Genomic DNA, 23,085 nt, shown 5'->3' on the forward strand with positions numbered 1-23,085 from the left:
GTGTTTCAAGTTGTATTGTCACATGCACAGGATACAGTACAGTGAAATGCTTAACTTGCAAGCTCTTTCCCAAAAATACACAATAAAGGTAGTAATATAGAGAATAAATAAAACTTATGTGAACTGCGAGAGAAGAACCACGAGAACGCAGTTACAGGTCTTACAGTATATACAGGTCAGAACAGTGCCAGTACTGTTATTACAATGTGTAGGGGTAGGGTTGCAAAGGGAGGGTATATTACCAGTAAACTACCAGGATTTTGGTATCACAAGACATCAAGTGGCCCTTTTGGGTACTTCAGATTTTCACAGGTGTCTGCAATAAATTACCAAAGTTACGATAGATTGCCATAGATTTTCTGTTAATTACCCAAATTACTGAAGATTCTGGTAACTTTGGTAAATTACTGGTAGCTTTGCAACCCTATGCGCGGGTACTGGAGTGATTGAGAGTGTGTGTATGTGGGTATGTGTGTATGCGTGAATGTGAAGAGTGTCAGTGTAGGTGTGTGTGGCTGAGAGGTAGAGACCTGAGTCCGTGCAGGTAGTCAGTGCAGATAGTCTGTGGGAGAGAGGGAGGGCAGGGGTCGTCAGCTATTCACCAGTTTTATGCTATTCAACAGTCTTACGGCCTGGGGAAATAGGCTCTTTCGGAGTGCTGGTCCTCGACCCGATGCTCCGGTACCGCCTGCCGGATGGGAGCAGAGAGAACAGCTCATGGAAGAGAGCTTGCCCCTAGTGATGCGCTGGGCCGTCAGCACCACCTTGCGGTTGTGGGCGGAGCAGTTGCCATACCAGGCGGTGATACAGCCAGTCAGGACGCTTTCGATGGTACACCTGTAAAATTAATTGAGGATTTGAGGTGCCATGCCAAATCTATTCAGTCTCCTGAGGGGGAAGAGGCGCTGTCGTGCCTTCTTTACGACTGTGCTTGTATGAGAGGACCATGTTAAGTCCTCTGTGGTGTGGACGCTGAGGACCTTGAAGCTCTTGACCATCTCCACTGCACCTGCTCCCCCTGCAGTCTTGGGTAAACAGGGAGTACAGAAGGAGGCTAAGCACACACACCTGGGGGGGTCCCCGAGTTGAGGCTCAGTGTGGCGAAGGTGTTGTTGCCTACCCTCGATATCTGGGGTCAGCCCGTCAGGAAGTCCAAGGGAGGTGTTCAGTCCCAGGGTCCAGAGCTTGGTGACGAGCTTGGAGGGCACTATGGTGTTGAACGCTGAGCTGCAGTTGATGAAAAGCATTCTCACATAGGTATTCCTCTTATCTAGATGGGAGAAGGAATTGTGGAGTGCAATTGAGATCGTGTTGTCTGTGGATCTGTTGGGGCGGTATGCAAATTGGTGTGTGTCCAGGGTGTCTGGGATGATATAGTTGATGTGTGCCATGACCAGCTTTTCATAGCACTTCATGATTACAGATGTTAGTGCTACAGGGCGGTAGTCTTTGTGACAGGTTGCCTTAGAGTTTTGGGGAACAGGAATGATGGTAGTCAGCTTGAAACGTGGGGATTACAGACTGGGAGAAGGAGAAGTTGAAAATGTCAGTGAAGACGCCTGCCAGCTGGTCAGCACATGCCCTGAGGACACGCCCTGTAATATCGTCTGGCCCTGCAGCTTTACGAGTGTTAACCTTTTTAAAATGATTTACTCAGAGAGCGAGATCAAATCGTCTGGTAGAGAGCCATCGTTTGGTAGCTCACGGCTAGGTCCTCTTTTATAATCCATAATAGAATGTAGTCCTTGCCACATGCGACGAGCGTCGGAGCCGGTGTAGTAGGATTTCACCTTTTTCCTGTATTGTCTTTTTGCGTGTTTGGTGGCTCAGCGGAGCTCTTGGAGTAACTTCTTGTACGCGTTCGTAGCATCGAACTGTAGACTCAGGGTTAGCTACTATAGCCTTATATGCGCCGGCCCTGTCCTTTAGCTTGGCACATATCTCAATATTAATCCAGGGTTTTTGGTTGGGAAAGCAGCTAACGTTCACTGTGGGGACAACATTGTCAATGCACTTCCTTATGAAGACGGTGACGGAGGTCGTAAGCTCGTCAATGTCATCGGCGGAGTCACGGAAAATATTCCAGTCCGTGCTAGCAAAGCAGTCTTGTAACCTAGCCTCTGCCTTAACGGACCATTTCTCAATCAAGCACGCCACGGGTACTTCCAGCTTGAGCTTTTGACTGTAAACAGGAAGTAGCAGTATCGTGATCAGATTTACCAAAGGGGGGTTGAAGGAGGGCCTTGTAAGCTTGCTAGTGTGTCGTGCAACAGTGGTCTAAAACTTTAGCGCCTCTCGTGGCGAAGGAAACGTGTAGGTAAAAGTTCGGCATCACGTGTTTCAGTGACGCAGCGTTAAAATCCCCAGATACAATCAGAGCAGCCTCTGGGTGCGCAGTTTTCCTGCTTGTTTAGAGCCTCGTACAGATCATTGAGAACCAGCACAGTGTCGGCCTGAGGTTGGATATAAACAGCTGTGACTATAACAGATGAAACCTCTCTCGGGAGATAGAAGGGTCGACATTTGACCATCAAGTATTCCAGGTCGGCTGAACAGTAGGATGAGACTGTCACTACGCTAGAGTCTGCACACCATCTGTTGTTGATGTAGAAACACACATCTACCCCTCTGGATTTCCCTGAAGCCAAAGTCCTGTTCCCTTGATGCATTAACAATTTGTTGAGTGTGAAAGCCATGGGGATTGACTCATCCGAGATCCAAGTTTTAGTTGAACAGATGATATTGCAATTACGAATGTCTATCTGTGAGCAAAGGTCATCCATCTTGTTGTCAAATGACTGAATATTGCCCAGTAAAATGGACTGAAGTGGTGGGCGGTTTTCCCTTCACCTTGGGCTCACCAGTACTCCCAATCTCCTGCCCCTTTTCCAGTCGGCGCTCGCAAGACTGTAACCCATAGGATATGGCGCCATCTTATTTTGTGTTTGTGTGTGTGAGCATACATTTTTTTCCTATGTGTGTATGAACGTAGCCTTGTCTTGTAGGGACAAACAGCAGAGTGTTCAGTCAATTACGAAAAGGAAACCTACCCCTCCTCACCCTCAGCCCCCCTACACTCTCAATCCTCACCCCTCCACCTTTCCATCACTTCCACTCCCTCACTCTATCCTTCCCTTCCTCCACACCCCCATCCTCTACCTTTCCATCGCCACCCCTCCCTCACTCTATTATTCCCTCTATACACACACCCCCTTCTCCATCTTCTACCTTTACCCCTCAGCCTTCTATCCCCCCTCCTCTCCCCTCCATCATTATCCCTCTACTCCTCAGTCTTCCACTTTCCCATTCCCGTCCCTCCCTATGGACTCTTTTCACCCCTGCCAGCCCTGACTCTAAACAAACCCCCACAGGTACAGTAGAGTACAGTATGTGTGTGTGTGACGTTTACTGCCAACAGAGAGAGCCCTTCACACACTGTATCACATTCAAGAGCGCCTTGAAATAGCCAATGCCTGGAAAAATCGCAACTCAACGTCCTCAGTTTAAATCTCAACAGTTCTTCTAGATTTCCCTCACAGCTCACACTGGTTCCATAGATTGAGCTGGTTTTCTGCTGACACCAGCTATATGAGAAAAGGGATGTTCCAAATTGGCATCGAAGGAAAGATGAACGGAGCAAAGTACAGAGAGATCCTTGATGAAAACCTGCTCCAGAGCGCTCAGGACCTCAGACTGGGGTGAAGGTTCACCTTCCAACAGGACAACGACCCTAAGCACACAGCCAAGACAACGCAGGAGTGGCTCCGGGACAAAACCCTGTTTTTGCTTTGTCATTATGGGGAATTGTGTATAGATTGAAGAGGGGAAAAAACTATTTAATCAATTTTAGAATAAGGCTGTAACGTAACAAAATGTGAAAAAAGTCAAGGGGTCTGAATACTTTCTGAATGCACTGTATACACTGTAAAGACAAATATATACATACATTGAGATTCAGTCAAAATGACTCGTTATATCTAGCTAGGTCAACTAAATTTGTTGAGTTTTTATTTTTATTTTTTATTTTTTTTACTTCAACTGACTCAAAATGTAAAAACATATTAAATAAAATTAAGTTAGCAAATAACTGGGTTTACCCAACTTTAGAAATTCACAACCATGAAGCCAAATCATCTGAAGCAACATAACAGTTGTTGACAAAAAATGTCAAGATAACTACAACAATATAACAGTGTCTTAATTTATGAAATAAAGTTGAATCAGCTAAGAACAACATGTTTACTCAACTTAGAAATTTACAACCAAGAAGTCAAATCAACTGAAGCAACATAACAGTAGTGTTGACTGAAAATGTAAAGTTCAGATGACTTCAACTTATTTTAGGGGGGAGGATCTTATTACAATAATACCCAGCACTCTTTTATCCAGAGCGACTTCAGTTAGTGCATTCAACGAAGGTAAAAAAACAACCACATGTAAATAATAATAATAATAATAATAATAATAATAATAATGCACTAGGATAGAGTAATAATACAGTATAAGCATAGTTATAGACACACATAAAGACTCATATAGACCCATAATTCCGTATACCAATACTCCTAAAGCATTATAAGTATACTCATATTTACTTATAATGTACAGCAACATAGTGCTTCATAATTGCTGGTCACTTTTTCCTCAAGGATCATACTGCATTATAATGACCATCAGTGTGACGCATTTCTAACGTTTTGTCAACGAGCATCACATCCTTATTACTTCATCATAATCTTTGTTATGGTGTGTTATAGCATACTTATAATCCACTATAGTTATATTTGATTGCTTTAGTTAAAGTGATGAAATGCCTAAGGAAGATATACAACACACCATAAGCTGTTACTCTACAATTATAAAGTCACAGCAAATTGCCCCCCCAAAGTCAATACTTTGTAGAGCCACCTTTTGCAGCAATTACAGCTGCATGTCTCTTGGGGTATGTCTCTATAAGCTTGGCACATCTAGCCACTGGGATTTTTGCCCATTCTTCAAGACAAAACTGCTCCAGCTCCTTAAAGTTGGATGGGTTCCGCTGGTGTACAGCAATCTTTAAGTCATACCACAGATTCCACTTAAACCACGTGAGTGTTGCTTTAGCAGTATGCTTAGGATCATTGTCCTGCTGGAAGGTGAACCTCCGTTCCAGCCTCAAATCTCTGGAAGACTGAAACAGGTTTCCCTCAAGAATTTCCCTATATATAGCGCCATCAATCATTCCTTCAATTCTAAACAGTTTCCCAGTCCCTGCCAATGAAAAACATCCCCACAGCATGATGCTGCCACCACCATGCTTCACTGTGGGGATGGCGTTCTCGGGGTGATGAGAGGTGTTGGGTTTGCGCCAGACATAGCATGTTCCTTGATGGCCAAAAAGCTCAATTTTAGTGTTATCTGAACAGAGTACCTTCTTCCATATGTTTGGGGAGTCTCCCACATGCCTTTTGCCGAACACCAAACGTGTTTGCTTATTTTTTCTTTAAGCAATTGCTTTTTTCTGGCCACTCTTCTGTAAAGCCCAGCGCTGTGGAGTGTATGGCTTAAAGTGGTCCTATGGACAGATACTCTAATCTCAGCTGTGGAGCTTTGCAGCTCCTTCAGGGTTATCTTTGGTCTCTTTGTTGCCTCTCTGATTAATGCCCTCCTTGCCTGATCCGTGAGTTTTGGTGGGCGGCCCTCTCTTGGCAAATTTGTTCTGGTGCCATATTCTTTCAATTTTTTAATAATGGATTTAATGGTGCTCCGTGGGATGTCCATTTTTTTTTATAACCCAACCCTGATCTGTACTTCTCAACAACTTTGTCCCTTACCTGTTTGGAGAGCTCCTTGGTCTTCATGGTGCCTCTTGCTTTGTGGTGCCCCTTGCTTAGTGATGTTGCAGACTCTGGATCCTTTCAGAACAGGTGTATATATACTGAGATCATGTGACAGATCATGTGACACTTAGATTGCACACAGGTGGACTATTTAACTAATTATGTGACTTCTGAAGGTAATTGGTTGCACCAGATCTTATTTAGAGGCTTCATAGCAATGGGGGTGAATACATATGCACGCACCACTTTTCCGTTATTGATTTTCTAAACTTTTTTGTAACAAGTAATTTTTGTAATTTCACTTCACCAATTTGGACTATTTTGTGTATGTCCATTACATTAAATCCAAATAAAAATCCATTTAAATTACAGGTTGTAATGCAACAAAATACTATTATTCTACAATGTAAAAAATAGTAAAAATAAAGAAAATCCCTGGAATGAGTAGGTGTGTCCAAACTTTTGACTGGTACTGTGTATATATATATACCAGAAAATTGTATTAGTCAATTTTCACTTATTCTTGAGCTAGTCATTATTTAAAAATAAAAGTATATATATATATATTTAATAATGACTAGCTCAAGAATAAGTGAAATTTGACTAATACAATTTTCTGGTATATATATATACACAGTACCAGTCAAAAGTTTGGACACACCTACTCATTCCAGGGATTTTCTTTATTTTTACTATTTTTTACATTGTAGAATAATAGTGAAGATATCAAAACTATGAAATAACATATATGGAATCATGTAGTAATCAATAAAGTGTTAAACAAATCAATATATATTTTATATTTGAGATTCTTCAAATAGCCACCCTTTGCCTTGATGACAGCTTTGCACACTCTTGGTATTCTCTCAACCAGATTCATGAGGTAGTCCTCTGGAATTCATTTCAATTAACAGGTGTGCCTTCTTAAAAGTTAATTTTTGGAATTTCTTTCCTTCTTAATGCGTTTGAGACAAACAGTTGCGTTGTGACAAGGTAGGAGGGGTATACAGAAGATAGCCCTATTTGGTAAAAGACCAAGTCCATATTATGGCAAGAACAGCTCAAATAAGCAAAGAGAAATGACAGTCCGTCATTACTTTAAGACATGAAGGTCAGTCAATTTCAAGGACTTTGAAAGTTTCTTCAAAGTAACTTCATTAGAGTTACCAGCCTCAGAAATTGCAGCCCAAATAATGTTCAAGTCAGAGACACATCTCAACATCAACTGTTCAGAGGGGACTGTGTGAATCAGGCCTTTATGGTCGAATTGCTGCAAAGAAACCACTACTAAAGGACACCAATAAGAAGAAGAGACCTGCTTGGACCAAGAAACACGAGCAATGGACATCAGACCGGTGGAAATGTTTTATTTTCTTCTGGCATCCAAATTGGAGATTTTTGGTTCCAACCGCCGTGTCTTTGTGAGACGCGGTGTGGGTGAACGGATTATCTCCGCATGTGTAGTTCCCACCGTAAAGCATGGAGGAGGAGGTGTTATCGTGTGAGGGTGCTTTCCTGGTGACACTGTCTGTGATTTATTTAGATAGGATATGCCATCCCATCTGGGTTGGGCTAAGTGGGACTATCATTTGTTTTTCAACAGGACAATGACCCAACACAACTCCAGGCTGTGTAAGAGCTATTTTATCAAGAAGGAGAGTGATGGAGTGCTGCATTAGATGACCTGGCCTCCACAATCCCCCAACCTCATCCCAATTGAGATGGTTTGGGATGAGTCGGACGGCAGAGTGAAGGAAAAGCAGCCAACAAGTGCTCAACATACAGTTGAAGTCGGAAGTTTACAAGTTTACATACACTCAATTAGTATTTGGTAGCATTGCCTTTACATTTTTGAACTTGGGTCAAACTTTTCAGGTAGCCTTCCACAAGCTTCCCACAATAAGTTGGGTGAATTTTAGCCCATTCCTCCTGACAGAGCTGGTGTAACTGAGTCAGGTTTGTAGGCCTCCTTGCTCGCACACGCTTTTTCAGTTCTGCCCACAAATGTTCTATAGGATTGAGGTCAGGGCTTTGTGATGGCCACTCAAATACCTTGACTTTGTTGTCCTTAAGCCATTTTGCCACAACTATGGAAGTATGCTTGGGGTCATTGTCCATTTGGAAGACCCATTTGCGACCAAGCTTTAACTTCCTGACTGATGTCTTGAGATGTTGCTTCAATATATCCACATAATTTTCCTTCCTCATAATGCCATCTATTTTGTGAAGTGCACCAGTCCCTCCTGCAGCAAAGCACCCCCACAGCATGATGCTGCCACCTCCGTGCTTCACGGTTGGGATGGTGTTCTTCGTCTTGCAAGCGACCCCCTTTTTCCTCCAAACATAACGATGGTGATTATGGCCAAACAGTTCTATTTTTGTTTCATCAGAACAGAGGACATGTCTCCAAAAAGTACGATCTTTGTCCCCATGTGCAGTTGCAAACCGTAGTCTGGCTTTTTTATGGCGGTTTTGGAGCAGTGGCTTCTTCCTTGCTGAGCAGCCTTTCAGGTTATGTCGATATAGGACTCGTTTTACTGTGGATATAGATACTTTTGCACCTGTTTCCTCAAGCATCTTCACAAGGTCCTGTGCTGTTGTTCTGGGATTTATTTGCACTTTTCGCACCAAAGTACGTTCATCTCTAGGAGATAGAATGCGTCTCCTTCCTGAGCGGTATGACAGCTGTGTGGTCCCATGGTGTTTTTACTTGCGTACTATTGTTTGTACAGATGAACGTGGTACCTTCAGGCATTTGAACATTGCTCCCAAGAATGAACCAAATTTTTTTCTGAGGTCTTGGCTGATTTCTTTTGATTTTCCCATTATGTCAAGCAAAGAGGCACAGAGTTTGAAGGTATGCCTTGAAATACATCGACAGGTACACCTCCAATTGACTCAAATGATGTCAATTAGCCTATCAGAAGCTTCTAAAGCCATGACATCATTTTCTGGAATTTTCCAAGCTGTTTAATGGCACAGTCAACTTAGTGTATGTAAACTTCTGACCCACTGCAATTGTGATACAGTGAATTATAAGTGAAATAATCTGTCTGTAAAAAAAATTACTTGTGTCACGCACAAAGTAGATGTCCTAACCGACTTGCCAAAACTATAGTTTGTTAACAAGACATTTGTGGATTGGTTGAAAAACGAGTTTTAATGACTACAACCTAAGTGTATGTAAACTTCCGACTTCAACTGTATGTGTGAACTTCAAGACCGTTGGAAAAGCATTCCAGGTGAAGCTGGTTGAGAGAATGCAAAGAATGTGCAAAGCTGTCATAAAGGCAAAAGGTGGCTATTTGAAGAATCTTAAATATAAAATATATTTTCATTTGTTTAACACTTTTTTGGTTAGTATATGATTACCATATGTGTTATTTCATAGTTTTGATGTCTTCACTATTATTCTAAAATGTAGAAAATAGTAAAAATCTAGAAAAACCCTTGAATAAGTAGGTGTGTCCAAACTTTTGACTGGTACTGTATATATTGTATTTTTTTTAATCACACAGGGCTTTTACTTATTCTTTTTTGGACTATTTATGTTAATACAATGTGCAGGAGTGCCAAATTGCCAATAGTAAGATCTTTAGGCAAAGCATCAAGTTCACTCAACAAGTTATTCAATCAAAATGTGTCAGTTTCACTTACTTTACTAGGTTGAAGTAACTTTAGATGAAGTGAACTCCACACAAAATCTGTATTGGACTTGACAGCAGCCTGCTAACAAACTATTGTAAGTTGAATCAACACATATTTTTTTACAGTGTAGGGCAGTGTTTCCCAACCGTGGTCCTCGAGTACTAGTGTAGGGAATAGGGTGCCATTTGGGACGCAGCCAAGGTTTCATTATTGGGCCCATCTCAGTCTGAGCATTTTCTATGTGGTTTGATGGGTTGGGATGTGGGACAACCAGGAGACAAACTCCAGATGTCTTTTATTATCAAGGATAACCTGGTTGTCATCACAATGGAGTAGACACAGACTCCTTCCTCTATGTATTTTAATTTGATTTATTTAACCTTTATTTAACTAGGCAAGTCAGTTGAGAACAAATTCTTATTTACAATGACGGTCTACTATGTAGACTTAATACTATCTCGCTGAGGCCCCGTGCTTCCTTCCATCTCTGATAAGGGGGATACAAAGAGCAGGGTTCAATTCCATTTCATTCCAGGAATGTCCAATGAAATTCTGATTGAAAAGTGTTATTCATTTTCAACAAGGAACTTTTTAATTCCTTGAAATTAAATGTTATTTACTCAGAAAAACAAAATATATAGAGATTGAAAAACAGAGCGACAGAGAGAGAGAGAGGGAGAGAGAGACAGCGAGAGAGAGACAGAGAGACAGAGAGAAAGAAAGAAAGATGGACAGACAGGCAGAAAGACACAGACAAGACAGACCCGTCTTACAGTATGTGGGAATGTTGTGGGAAGGTTAGCAATATCCAAACACTGTATCCTAGGCGTGGGCAGTATCCAGATTTTCATATCGTCATTCCGTCCTTCTCTCATCCCGGGATTTACGGTATTATCAGTATAGCACACAAGGGGGCGCTAAAAACGCAAGAAAATCCCATGGGGTCTATATTACCAGAATGCTAACAAAATTAGGACAAACTAATAGCGAAATCACAGCTAAATGCTAAAACCATAAACTAATTGCAAAGACAGGAAAATCCAGCTCATGAACTTATACAAGCATAGCTAGCAGCTACCAAATGTCATTTTCGGTTAGCGTGGACATTTACAAGAGAGAAGTGAACGAGACAAATTGTGCAAATGAACATGGTTGTGATGCATGCTTTTCTGAAGGAAGATCAGCATGTGTACACAGAGCAGAGGGGAGAAGAACGGGGGAGGAAAGAAATGCTAGTAGGAAGCACATGGAAAAAAATGGCAAATGTACAGATAACTCATCTAGAGCTCTTTGACTTCTGGCGGAAAGCCATTATCAGATATCTGATGGCAAACATTTAGTAGTGAATTGCTTACAAGTGTGACTTCATCACCTCATGTGCGCCGCACAACAGTGACTCGCCGATAGATACAGTATAGAACGCTATAGTATAGAAGCTCGCACTTTCTCCAATTGTGCTATTTACAAACAAACACGTGACTGGCTCAACCTTTCTGGGGAACTATGGAAAGCTTCATAATGTAAAATAATGAGACAGCTGAAATGAAGAACGCAATCTGCTTTATCTCGTAACGTATTGCACAAGTCGACTGCAGGTATTAACTTCAAAAATAGGTACAAATATTCACATTTATTTAAAAACTTAAAATAAATAGTTTTGAAGGTATTGACCGTATTGAAAAACCATCCCGTGGCTTTCTTCAAATACCCCGGTATACGATATATACGGTACACCGCCCAAGCCTACTGTATCCCTTCCATTTCATTCCTCATGACAAGAAAGCCTTTAAACCACACCATCTGTGGAGACTAACCATGTACAGTAGACTGCTTCCTCTGTACAGAGATATGATGGGGCTAATCTAGAGTCAGTGATAAATGTGTCTATAGTATCACTGTTCTCCGTTTCCCACACGTTGAATGGCTAAAATAACAGTTGATCTGGCACAAGGAATGCCCATATCTGGTTATTGTCCTCCCGAGTTAGAGCTAACGGCAGGAAGAGGGAATGTTAAGCAAATGTTAGGAATGTTAAGGATTTATCCAAATAAAAGTGTGATTTATATTATTCGTTTATTTTATCTACTTGATGTTTGAGTGTTCCGTCTTAAGTGTCCGAATCATTTAATAAAGCATTTTTTTTTGCTTTGGAGAGAGCTATATTCCCTGATAGATCATTTTTTCGGAAAAAATAAAGTACTTATAGTTTCCCAAAGAGTTTTAACATTGTATAAAACTTCAAAGAAATCTCATCACGTGAATAGAAGGAAATTAAACACACACACACACACACACACACACACACACACACACACACACACACACACACACACACACACACACACCCTTCTTTCCCCACACTTACTGAGCTCGGAGATGCTGCCAACGCAGGTGGCCAGGAGGGACTGTTCCAGGGTGCGGAGCTCCAGTTGGGCGTAGGCGTCCTCTCTGCTCTCCACCCCAGCCTGGCCCTGCCCCTGCTGCCCCTGGCCCTCTGTGTAGGGACTGAAGTGGGCAGGGAGGGACAGCACCCCTATGGAGGAAGAGAAAGAGGGATGTGTTTAAATCACCAATGGATCACAAATCAATCAAGTGTCATCTGCTGAAACTGGGCGATATACGAGGTCCTGTAACGCTACTGTACAGCCCAAACCGCAGAAGATAAATAAACACATGAACGTGAGGCCTGCCCTGGCTGGACACATCCAGAAATAATAAGCAGAGCTAACTGCAAAAACCAGGTGAACAGATAAATACACTAACACAGGCATACACACACAAACTCAGTCATCTTTTTCAATTGAATCCTACTCTCAAATACTGCCATGCACAGAGCAGGATTGAATTACATATGTAATAAAATAGGCATTGGCAAATCAGTTCTGACGAAACTTGCTCCAAGTCCTTTGGCAGTTTCATGGGCCCTGCTCAAAAGTAGTGCACGATATAGGGAATAGGATGCCATTTTGGATGAATGCCATGTGAAATACTGAACTTTAAAGAAAAGATGAGGCAATGGGCATACAGGGGAATACCAGCAGTAAAACAAGCTTTGGTAGTTGTGTTAGTGACTGTCGAAGGAAGTTTATCTGGAAAAAACATTGTTTTTATGGAAAGCTTGGTCATATCTTATATTGCCCGTCATTTCATACCGATGTGTGAATTCTGAATCCTTTACGTAAGAGAGGGTAGCTTAAGACAGTAGTTATATATTTATTCATTAGCATCTTAGGCCCATAGAAATATAATTACAGAACATTGTCACCACTCAGTGTCAGCTACCCACAGTCCCTCAGCGGGGTTACACAGTGGTAGGGTGCGGGTTTAGAGACCACCTGACCTAAACTTTAACAACCCCTATCCTGCCATTATGTTCCTAGTGCACACACACTGGCACATGCACCTGCTCACACATGAATTGTACACACGCTCATGCACATACACACACTGCCTTCACTGCCTGAGATAGCTGGGGTCTTTACGGGACATGACTGGCATTTCCTCCTAACAATGACCCTCTAGGGACCACATCCACTCTGGTGTGTGTGTGTGTGTGAGAGAGAGAAAGAGAGTGCGCTCACCATCAGCACAATTAAGAAGGGGAGGAAAGCATAGTTGTCATGGAAATGCAACACTTCCTGAGTATGTAACCACTTGTTTAGTCAAAGAAGTGAGAGCATCCCAGCCACACCCACTAAGAGTTTACTGACTAACTGGGTGAGAGAGAGAGAGAGAGAGAGAGAGAGAGAGAGAGAGAGAGAGAGAGAGAGAGAGAGAGCGAGAGAGAGCGAGAGAGAGAGAGAGAGAAAAGAGAAAGAGAACATTCCTCGTCCCCTCCTTCAATTCAATCTTCTCACCACATGTCAACGAAGCAGTTGTTATGATCGAGTGAAGTCATTACATAACCCTTACCCCATAGAATTCATTTTATTCTACATGACAGTGAAAGACGTCAAGCTAATCCTGGTTGAAAAGATAATATCCTGGTTGCATAATATTGAAATGTCACCCTTATTCCCAAATGGTACCCTTTATTCCATATTCGCCCTGGTCAAAAGTAGTGCATTACATATGGAATGGTGTGCCATTGGGGACACAGCCCTGGTCTTTCACTACCTGGCTCCCACTGGCTGATTGCAAACTTGAGGAGGAGTGACAAAGAAAAGTGATGGGTAAAATTGAACACATTGTCCTCCTGCCTGCAAAGATCCACTGTCTTGTAACTGCTTTTCTAGGTTCATCAGTTTGAGTTCGATCCAGGATCGGTTCCAGGACCTGTGACTGCTTAGGCAATTGCTATGATGGCTGCTAGCTTTAACCTGCTCATTGCCAGAGCAAAAGCATTCATGATGCGATTAGACTCTTCTGCAGTGGTACTCAAATACAATGAATGACACTGATTGGCCAGAGGTTCCACTGACTTTGGTCGTGTTCATTAGCCACTAAATGAAACAAAACGGACTGAAACATGGAGGGACTACCTGGACTTGACTAATAAGAAATACACTTTTTTTTTTTTTCAGTTTCCGTTGCCGGCCCTAATGAACACAACCTAAAGGTTCTACAGACCTCAATGTCCAGTTTGAGAAAGGGGGCTGGCTCTATTATTTATGGCTGTGAGTTTGTCCAACTCTATGGCTCTTGGACCTGTCTCTGTGTGTGTTGTACCTCTTTTCTCAGAGCCCCAGGGAAAAACCTTTACTTTGGCACCAGAGCAAGCCCAGAGGAAACGAGAGGAGCGAGGGATGGCTAACGAAGGAAAAGAGAAGGACCGAACGAAAAGATGATCAGTGCAGGTTTGTGATTTATGAACGCAGCCCCGAGCAGAAATAAAAGATATCCTCCTCATCCCTCTCTCTTTCTCAGGAGGACCAAAGGAGGATTCGGATGGGCTCCCATTTCCAAAACGACATTCCCATGTGCTTCCGGCATGCATGCGGAACGCTGGCCAGTCACCCTGGAATATTGGAAGGCACGTCGGTGAAGGATGTTTGGAAAAACCTGCTGATCCTGATAAAAAAACTCCTGAATCCTTCTAAAGCTGATGTCCTTTTCTATTTTTCTTTCCTGCTGCTTCTACGAGAGGAACCAAGGATCTGTCCCAAATGCCACCTATGTAGAGCACTAATTTTGGAGTCCCCTTTTGACCAGGGCCCATAGTGATCTTGTCAAAAGTAATACACTATGTAGGGAATAAGAAGCCATTTGGGACGCAGACCAATACTCTTGAGTCAATCATCAGGACATGAAATCTGCTTATAGGAGGAGAGAAAGTGGAATATTTAAAATGCCCAGTTAAACCACTGAGAGGAAATACTGCCATGTCCGCAAACGGGTTCCTGAGTCGTAAATATGAGGGAGAGGGGCTAAACGCTTGCTTACTGTAAACACTCCCTTTACGGGGTTCCGAAAGCCAACATGATTTACATTTATAATGCTGCGTTTATGACCCAGGGAGAAGAAGGCTCTATCGAATATGGCACAGTGCTGTCATTTACACGCGCGCACACACACACGCATGTTCCCAAATATACTCGCACGTACACCGGCAAGCGTCCAATCACACACACAGGGGCTCTATTTCGGTTGCCGCTAAGGAGGTGCAAGTGTCAAACGCATGTTAGTTCGCAATTTCGTCATGTAAAAACTAGCGCTCTGGCATTTTTCAGCCCTAATGGCAGGTTCGGCAATTTACCTGTCTAACATCAGCTCGCTTGAGCTGAAGTGGGTGGGGTGGCAATATTTGAGTTGTCCTTAAAAACAAGCGCAAAAGTGACCATTTCATGCAGCACTAAAGGGAAGTTTTAAGACCTACAAAAAGCAGGTCTTAACAGTAACAGTTGATAATGGCATGGCTTTTGAGTGCGGAAGCGCAGCCTGTCCAGTCATGACGCACAGTGCCAATGGAAGAGAGATGTGCCTTTTGTGCTGGTGAATCTCGTATTTAGAAACATGAAAAAACTATTGTAGCTAATTTCATTTATTTTAATTAAAAACCAAGCATAGCCTACCCTTTATCAAGGCTGGTTTAGCAGCATCACATAGGTGTGTCTTTTTATGCTGGCAATTAGCCAAGTAGCCTATGAATAAAGGGGTTATTTGAATATCTACTGAGAGGTTTTTGCCCTCATGCTTTTTCATTATTCACAACTCCCATACCTACATACTTAATTTCGCTTGGTAAAGTGGGCTATCCAATCCCATTTTCAAAGAGCGCCCCTGGTCTGATTACCAAAGACACGCTCCTCCAAACGATTCAGTCCTCATATAATGCCATATCAACGGCAGATTTTGAGGCCTACGTGTGTACACAGCGTCATGGAATGGGAGAAGCGATTTATGACATCATAATTCAGACCCCATTCTGTTTTCCATTTCATATCAAGCACTCCATAGGCTACCCTTACCCTAGGCTACTAAGGCTGGTTCAACAGCAATGTGTCTTGTCTTTTTTTATCCTGGCCTTGCAAAGTAGCCTATCCATAAAATGTGTTTAAATGGTTTATTCATCAGAGTGCCTTGAATTGAAAATATACTGCCCATCCTAAAACATCCATATGCCTACCTGTACACTTCATTTCACTTGTTCAAGTATCAATCACCATCTCCAAAGAGCGCCTCTCATCCGTTTACCAAAGACGTACTCCTCCAAAAGTGTTTTCATTATTCAGTCCTATAATGCAGTTTCAACGGCAGGCCTAAGCTATATTTCGCTTATTGAGAATGTGCCTCACACATACAACACAATTTACGGGAGCCTAGTATTTTATTTTATTTTAGGAGAAGTGTGATGCTTGTTGAAGCCAATTACACCGTTGACTGCCAACACTCCAAACATAGGCTATTGAGCAAACACTGTATGTTTTATTTTTTACTATTGCTATTACTCATTACTGTAGCCTATTCTATTTAATAAACTGTAGTATCAATCCACAATGGACCAGGACGAGACTATTCCGTGCTCCCAGCCAAATTGGAGTTGATGACAATGCAAAGACCGTCAAAAACCTACAAAACTTGAGAAAAATGCATGCAGTATTAAGCCATAGAACACGTTGATTGGCCAGTGAGTGGCCAAGCCCTCATCACACCTACAACTTCTTTATTCATCAAAACCAGGCCCTTTAGCTCCATCGCTAGCTATTGCACTCGTAATTCCGGCTGTGAAAATAGCAAAAATATTTCTGACACACCCAGCAGACCTTATCAGGCAGAGCTCTCTCTCTCTCTCTCTCTCTCTCTCTCTCTCTCTCTCTCTCTCTCTCTCTCTCTCTCTCTCTCTCTCTCTCTCTCTCTCTCTCTCTCTCTCTCTCTCTCTCTCTCTCTCTCTCTCTCTCTCCCTCTCTCTCTCTCTCTCTCTCTCTCTCTCTCTCTCTCTCTCTCTCTCTCTCTCTCTCTCTCTCTCTCTCTCTCTCTCTCTCTCTCTCTCTCTCTCTCTCTCTCTCTCTCTCTCCTCCTCTCTCTCCTCTCTCTCTCTCTCTCTCTCTCTCTCTCTCTCTCTCTCTCTCTCTCTCTCTCTCTCTCTCTCTCTCTCTCTCTCTCTCTCTCTCTCTCTCACACACACACACACACACAATGGAAACAGCTGCCTCTAGCAGTGTTCTAGGCTGTTCAAAGGACAGACACTGGACAGCATGTTCTCTACTACACAAACACATGCATGCATGCATGCCAGCTCACACGCAGACACACACACACAAAGCTCAGCTCACTTCAACCTGTCAATCCAGGCAGTTTAATTAAGCCCAGATAACGAGCCTTAAATCAGCCGAGCCCAGAGCTCAGAGACTCATCCGTTACAATGCCTGTTAACGTTAGCATGGCTGAACCCTATAGAGCTGGAATCACTTTAATAGACCTGTGTGTGTGTGTCCGTTCGCTTGCATGTGTTTATGTGTGTGTGTGTATATATGCATATATAGCTATACTTCCTCTAATAGACCTCTCTCTCCCTCCCGTGGCTTGACTTCTCATGCAGCTCTCAGAGAGATAGCGAGGGTAAAAACTCATTAAATGGATGAATGGTGCACAGCCACACTACTGTCTAAAGACCTTTCAGTTATTAGGTTTTGATCTGTCCTATGTGTGTCTGTAGAGACGGTATTCTGTGGTGGCCTCAGAAACAGAGGAGGAGAGGTGACGGACAGTCTTAAATACTTATAGGATTCAGTCATTGGCTTCTTTTTACGATAGCTTCAAGATAAGGATGACGTTAGCCTGCCTGGACATAGATTGGTTGGTGCTGTTTAGGCAACTACTATGGTATTGGTGATCTAAGGTCAATTTTGCGTTTTAGACCACTAATGGTTAAGGTTAGGATTGGGAGAGTGTAAGCTGATCCTGGATCTATGCCTAGGTGACAACTTCTACTGCTTAGCTTTATCTGGTCTTCTTCACGTGACAGACAAATCTGATGAGGTGTGACATCCATTCTTAAAGGAGACATCTCGCTAGTGTGAACAAAATTATTCTCACTCTTCACACTATATGACTCATATTGATGTCACTCAGGTCTCACAACAGATCTTACAGTACATACTATACCATGCAATTAGTAGGCGTATTTGAGATCCTATTCACAAACTGTAAGATTGCTGCTCATGATTGTTCAGTGATACTGTCACTTAACGTTCACATAACATTCACTTCTGACAGTGTTTAAAGTATTTTTATTTTAAACTTGACACTTTGGGACTGTTCTGGCTTCAAAGCTCACTGTGATGTCTTGGGCTCAAACAAAATGTTGTGTTCTTAAAATACAGTGCCATATCTGTCCAGATAAAGCACATTGTTGACAATTCCTTTTCTTATTCTTCTTTATTGAATCCTCTCCAGAGGAATAACATTGTAGACGTTTCCTTTCTTTGGCTCGCTGAAAATATCCTAAATAATCACAATGTAGATGTGCCCTATTTTTAACAATCTTAATATAGTCACCGGCTCAGGGACGTTCTTTTGTTCTTTCTTAAGCTCTCTCTCTTTCTCTCGAATATTTATTGTAATACCGAAGTAATGTGAGTTAACACATGGGACTGGACTGCAGTGATGCATACTTGACCTAAAGTGTGACCTCTCTGGGATTTGGTCCATATAGGAAAAAGGAGGAGTGTGTGTGTTCACACAGGGAGAGGGCCCACACACACACACATGCATACAAACCTATGTATACACTCATATGTGCACTGCACACACACACACACACACACACACACACTCCTGGCCTTTCCCACATCCCACCCCTGGTCGCCTTCACCACTGAACCCCAGCCTGCGTCATCCCTGCCGAGCTAGACCGTATCCCCAATACCACCACCACCACTACCATCATCATCACGACATGGACCATTTCACACTGGGACCGAGAGGGGGTGGGGAAGAAATAGGGAGTCTGTGTGTGTATATGTTTGTGTGTGTGTGTGTGTGTGTGTGTGTGTGTGTGTGTGTGTATGTGTATGTGTGCGTCAGGCTGCATGCAATGATTACTGGATGAAGAATATGTAGAATATGCTGGGGGACTATTGGAGACGGGGGGAGGAGAGGGGGGAGGTTGTGTATCACTTTGTGCTCCAGCTGCCATTGTGGCCACACATTGAGGTTAACCTGCAAACGTCATGTGGGGATCATAGCTACAAATCACAGCTAAACATCACCGCAGTGCCTGAGACAACTCCACAAATCCAGTCCCCAAAACTTCTGCAACTCTGTACAAAGCTGGGAGGGGAGCTTGGCTAGAGGGTAAAGTTTAGAGTGCAGAGGTATTCTTTGGAGGCTGGATGAGATACAGAGATGATGTCATAAGAGACCAGGAAATATGGATGGAGACAAGTGCCCCCAATTACAAGAATCTTGAGATAAATACTGAACAAACATATAAGCAAAACATGTCAAGTGTAGGTCCCATGTTTCATGAGCTGAAATAAAAGATCACACAAATGTTCAATACGCACAAAAATCATTTCTCTCAAATGTTGTGCACAAATTTGTATACATCCCTGTTAGCTAATCCACATGACAGGTGTGGCATATCAAGAAGCTGATTAAACAGCATGATAATTATACTGGTGCACCTTGTGCTGGGGACAATAAAAGGCCACTCTAAAATGTGCCGTTTTGTCACACAACACAATGCCACAGAAGTCTCAAGTTTTGAGGGAGTGTGCAATTGGCATGCTGACTGCAGGAATTTCCACCAGAGCTGTTCCAGATAATTGAATGTTAATTTCTATACCATAAGCCACCTCCAACGTCATTTTCGAGAATTTGGCAGTACGTCCAACCGGTCTCACAACCACAGACCACATGTAACCAGCACAGGACCTCCACATCCGGCTTCTTCACCTGTGGGATCATCTGAGACCAGCCACCCGGACAGCTGATGAAACTGTGGGTTTGCACAACCGAAGAATGTCTGCACAAACTGTCAGAAACCGTCTCAGGAATGCTCATCTGTCTGATCTGCGTGCTCGTTGTCCTCACCAGGGTCTTGACCTGTCTGCAGTTCGGCGTCGTAACCGACTTCAGTGGGCAAATGCTCACCTTTGATGGCCACTGGCATGCTGGACAAGTGTGCTCTTCACGGATGAATCCAGGTTTCAGCTGTACCGAGCAGATGGCAGACAGCATGTGTATGGCATCGTGTGGGCGAGTGGTTTGCTGATGTCAACTTTGTGAACAGAATGCCCCATGGTGGCGTTGGGGTTATGGTATTGGCAGGCATAAATTACAGACCACGAACACAATTGCATTTTATCGATGACAATTTGAATGCACAGAGATACCATAACGATATCCTGAAGCCCATTGTCGTGCTATTCATCCGCCACCATCACCTCATGTTTCAGCATGATAATGCACAGCCCCATGTCGCAAGGATCTGTACATATTTCCTGGAAGCTGAAAATGTCCCAGTTTTTCCATGGCCTGCATACTCACCAGACATGTCACCCATTGAGCATGTTTGGGATGCTCTGGATCGACGTGTACGACAGCGTGTTCCAGTTCCCACCAATATCCAGAAACTTCGCACAGCCATTCAAGAGGAGTGGGACAACATTCCACAGGCCACAATCAACAGCCTGAGCAACTCTATGCGAAGGAGATGTGTCGCACTGCATGAGGCAAATGGTGGTCACACCAGATACTGACTTGTTTTCTGATTCATGCCCCTACTTAAAAAAAAAAAAAGGTTTCTGTGACCAAGATATGCATATCTGTATTCCCAGTCATGTGAAATCCATAGATTAGGGCCTAATGAATTTATTTCAATTGACTGATTTCCTTATATGAGCTGTAACACAAAAAACCTTTGAAATTATATTTTTGTTCAGTGTAGTTTGAGGGGAAAGAACAACATTATAATCTCCTGTTTGTTTTTTTGTCATTTAGCAGACGCTCTTATCCAGAGCGACTTACAGTTAGTGAGTGCATATATTTTCCATACTGGCCCCCCGTGGGAATCGAACCCACAACCCTGGCGTTGCAAGCGCCATGCTCTACCAACTGAGCTACAGGAGGCCATCTTGTTCATCTTTCTAACCATTATAATTTACATCAAAACGGGTCAGAAAACTCTAATCAATGACATCACAATAGGTCAGAACACTGAAGACAGTGTTGTAAAAAGTCCCTCCAGTTTTATCTGTCTTACCATTGTTTGAGGGTGAGGGAGGTTTTTTTTTTTTTTAAGTGAACTGGAAACAGTCTGGATCTCTGTTCCCATCACCTCTCAGCCCCAGCCCTGATAAAAACACATTCCTGGAGACTAATTGGTCTGTGTTTGCTGAACTGTTGTGTCTACAGTAGAGAGTGTGTATGTATGTATGTGTGTGTGTGTGTCTGTGTCTGTGTGGTTTGTTCCCACCTATGTCCGTAGGCGTGAGTATCACAGTATCACAACCCCTAAGGACAAATGCCTAACAGGGGTTCTCAAACACACACACACACACTGGAGTGGACACCTGCCTCGCCCCCATAACAACCTAACAACCTCTTCATTCATCACAGTGCACAGGGATTAGATAAAACAGGGAGCCGAGGCTTCAAAGCCACTTCCCCTCTCCAGAAAGAGCTCGGATTTCTGGGCCATGAGGCTGGGTCTCTCCCCCTGCAGAAGCTGGAGAACCACACAATGATACAATGTTTCATTGGACTGATATTGTGAGTCTATCACCCCTTCCTTTGGATCCCACACACGTATTCACTAAAGAATGCACACACACACACAAACACCCTGTCCCTGCCTAAGATCTCTACAAAAGGGCATTTAGAAAGGTCCAGAGTGACAGAGGACAATTTAACACAGGGGTCTCCAACCTTTTATAGCATTAGAGTTACTTTAAAAATAATTATTTGAAGTTTTTCCAATACATTATAAGATTTGTAATTACTTTTTAAATAAATACCTGCAGTCAACTTGTGCAATACGTTACGAGATGAAGCAGATCACGTTCTTCATTTCCCCTGTCACATTATTTTACATGATGAAACGTACTGTAGTTCCCCAAAACAGTTGAGCCAGTCATGTGTTTGTTTGTAAATACCACAATGGGAGAAAGTGGGAGCAGGTGAAATCTGCGTTTTCAAAACGAAGACAATACAAAAATCTGTGTTTTAAACCATTTCACCTGCGTTTTATATTGAAAGTCAACAGTGATTTTTTTGCTTCAATAGGGTGATCAGGTGTGTGCAATAATTTCTTCCCTAACAGAAAATATATTAGTGCAACACATTCAGCAGAAAATAGCTTCATTTTCATCAGATGATAACAGAAGTGCAATGCTATTTGGCTGGCAGCCACACAAGTAAATGAGCTTACAATGAAAAAGCAAAGCGCTTTGGATGAGTTATCTGTACAGCTGCTACTGCTATCTTGATTTCATTGCGTTTTTTCTCTTCTCCATTCTCGGCCCGTCTGCTCCTCCCACCTCTTCTCCGAGCAGAGCAGGCAGGCCCGGTGTCCTAGTGACTCCAGACTCCACACAGAGCCAGTACTGATCTTCCTTCAGACAAGCATGCGTCAAAACTTTGTTCATTTGCACAATGTCTCACGTTCCCATTCACTTGTAAATGTCTAACCTCACCAAAATGACATTTGGTAGCTCCTACCTATATATGTATAACTTTATGAGCTGGATTGTCTTTGCAATGAGTTTATTTTCGTTTGTGCTTATTAGCATATTTATATTGCGCTTTTGACAATGATTTGACATGAGGCCTAATTCACATGATATGCGTGATTACTACACACTTTTCACGAATTTAACAGTCACAATACATTGGAAGAGGGGGGCTGCGAGTTTTGATAGCTAGACCTCTTCAAGTAAACAACTTGGAAGATGGCAAATAGCGAACCTTCTGCGGTGGTGTTCAAATGTAAGTAGCTAGCTAGTTATTGTTCTCCTTAAAATAAATCACCACTATTTCTTCAGAACGTCTTTGAAAACAGATCTGCAGCCTTCTGCCTGCTGTGCCTTTAGCTAGCTACATCCTTTAGTAGGACTAGAAGTTATATCTGTTCGAATAGTAACGTTAGCTACAGGGTTACTTGCTTGCTGTTGAGTGACTTCATATTTAACATTAGCCTAGTTAGCTAGCTAGCTACTCGTTGTAAATAAATAATA

The 23,085-nt window shown here is 42.7% G+C and overlaps 1 protein-coding gene across 2 annotated transcripts in view; it reads right to left on the reverse strand.

Annotated features, from left to right (window-relative positions):
* The window catches only part of abtb2b (ankyrin repeat and BTB (POZ) domain containing 2b), a 147,068-nt gene that overhangs the window by 44,938 nt on the left and 79,045 nt on the right, over positions 1-23,085 (reverse strand). For both annotated transcript variants that reach the window (XM_041837619.2, XM_041837618.2), the window contains exon 2: positions 11,833-12,000. In XM_041837619.2, the coding sequence (XP_041693553.2) occupies positions 11,833-12,000 (168 nt within the window). The remainder of the gene's footprint in view (positions 1-11,832; positions 12,001-23,085) is intronic.

Source organism: Coregonus clupeaformis, chromosome 19 (assembly GCF_020615455.1).
Source record: "Coregonus clupeaformis isolate EN_2021a chromosome 19, ASM2061545v1, whole genome shotgun sequence".
Lineage (NCBI taxonomy): Eukaryota > Metazoa > Chordata > Actinopteri > Salmoniformes > Salmonidae > Coregonus > Coregonus clupeaformis.